This window comes from Frankliniella occidentalis, unplaced genomic scaffold (assembly GCF_000697945.3).
Source record: "Frankliniella occidentalis isolate FOCC.00 unplaced genomic scaffold, Focc_3.1 Scaffold60, whole genome shotgun sequence".
Classification (NCBI taxonomy): Eukaryota; Metazoa; Arthropoda; class Insecta; order Thysanoptera; family Thripidae; genus Frankliniella; species Frankliniella occidentalis.
The window spans coordinates 1,321,118-1,321,875 of NW_026267190.1; the positions used below are offsets into that span (position 1 = coordinate 1,321,118).

The 758-nt window shown below is 60.3% G+C and overlaps 1 protein-coding gene across 1 annotated transcript; it reads right to left on the reverse strand.

The window, feature by feature from the left end:
• Nucleotides 1-35: 35 nt before the first annotated feature.
• On the reverse strand, nt 36-752 carry LOC113209742 (uncharacterized). The gene is made up of 3 exons (XM_052267867.1): nt 579-752; nt 183-473; nt 36-68 (listed from the first exon to the last, which is right to left on the reverse strand). Exons 1-3 carry the CDS (start codon nt 699-701, stop codon nt 36-38), a joined length of 447 nt encoding a protein of 148 aa, XP_052123827.1. The 5' UTR covers nt 702-752.
• Between the last annotated feature and the right edge of the window lie 6 nt (nt 753-758).

Consider the following 758-nt stretch of genomic DNA (forward strand, 5'->3'; position numbering starts at 1 on the left):
GGGGGGTCCATCAAAACCTGCATCAAAGTGTGTGTTCAAAGGAACATAAAACTGGCAGTTTTGTCTGGCTATGACATCATTTTAACGAACAAACGTCAAAGGACAGTGCACACGACATCACCTTGAACTGATGATGTTATTTCCACTACAAAGGGGGGGGGGGCGAGTTTCGCCCGGCGTACCTCGGCCAACTGGTAGCAGCTCAGAGACATGAGCACGCTCTCGTCGTCCGCAGACACGTGGGAAATGGAGGCGATCGCGCCGAGGACGCTGATGGCGGAGGCGTCGGGGGCCCGGCTGCGGAGGTCGTTCACGTCGCCCTGGGTGCAGAGCAGCACCACGGAGGCCGTGTCGTGCGGGTGCAGCAGCCGGCCGCTCGGGGGCAACGGCGTCATTGGCGTCGCCGGCGCTGACACGACGCTGCGCGCGACCCCGAGCACGCGGTCAACAAACAGCTGCCCCAGTTTCTTAGGCTGTGGTGGAGATCAGTGGTAGTGGGCTTCCAAACTCTCTTTTCACACTCACGCTCTGAATACTGACACCCGCGCACAAACGGGCGGAACCGTCGTCCCACGTACCCCGTCGGGCAGGTTCTGGTGGCTGAGGCTCGTCAGGATGTCACCGTTGGCTCCAGTCTGAGTGAGCAGGTCTCGGTTCACTGAGTCCATGACGACCAGCGGGCCAAGGCTCAAGGCTTCCATGGTGATGTCGGGATACCTCGGGAGTCTACCTTTCCCTTGCCCCTTCCGCCCTATAGA

Coding starts and splice junctions, on each gene's coding strand:
- LOC113209742 (XM_052267867.1), bottom strand. CDS start 701: ATGGAAGCCTTGAGCCTTGGCCCGCTGGTCGTCATGGACTCAGTGAAC. Junction 474..578: donor ACCAGAACCTGCCCGACGGG/GTACGTGGGACG, acceptor TCTCCACCACAG/CCTAAGAAACTGGGGCAGCT. Junction 69..182: donor GCTGCTACCAGTTGGCCGAG/GTACGCCGGGCG, acceptor ATGATGTCATAG/CCAGACAAAACTGCCAGTTT.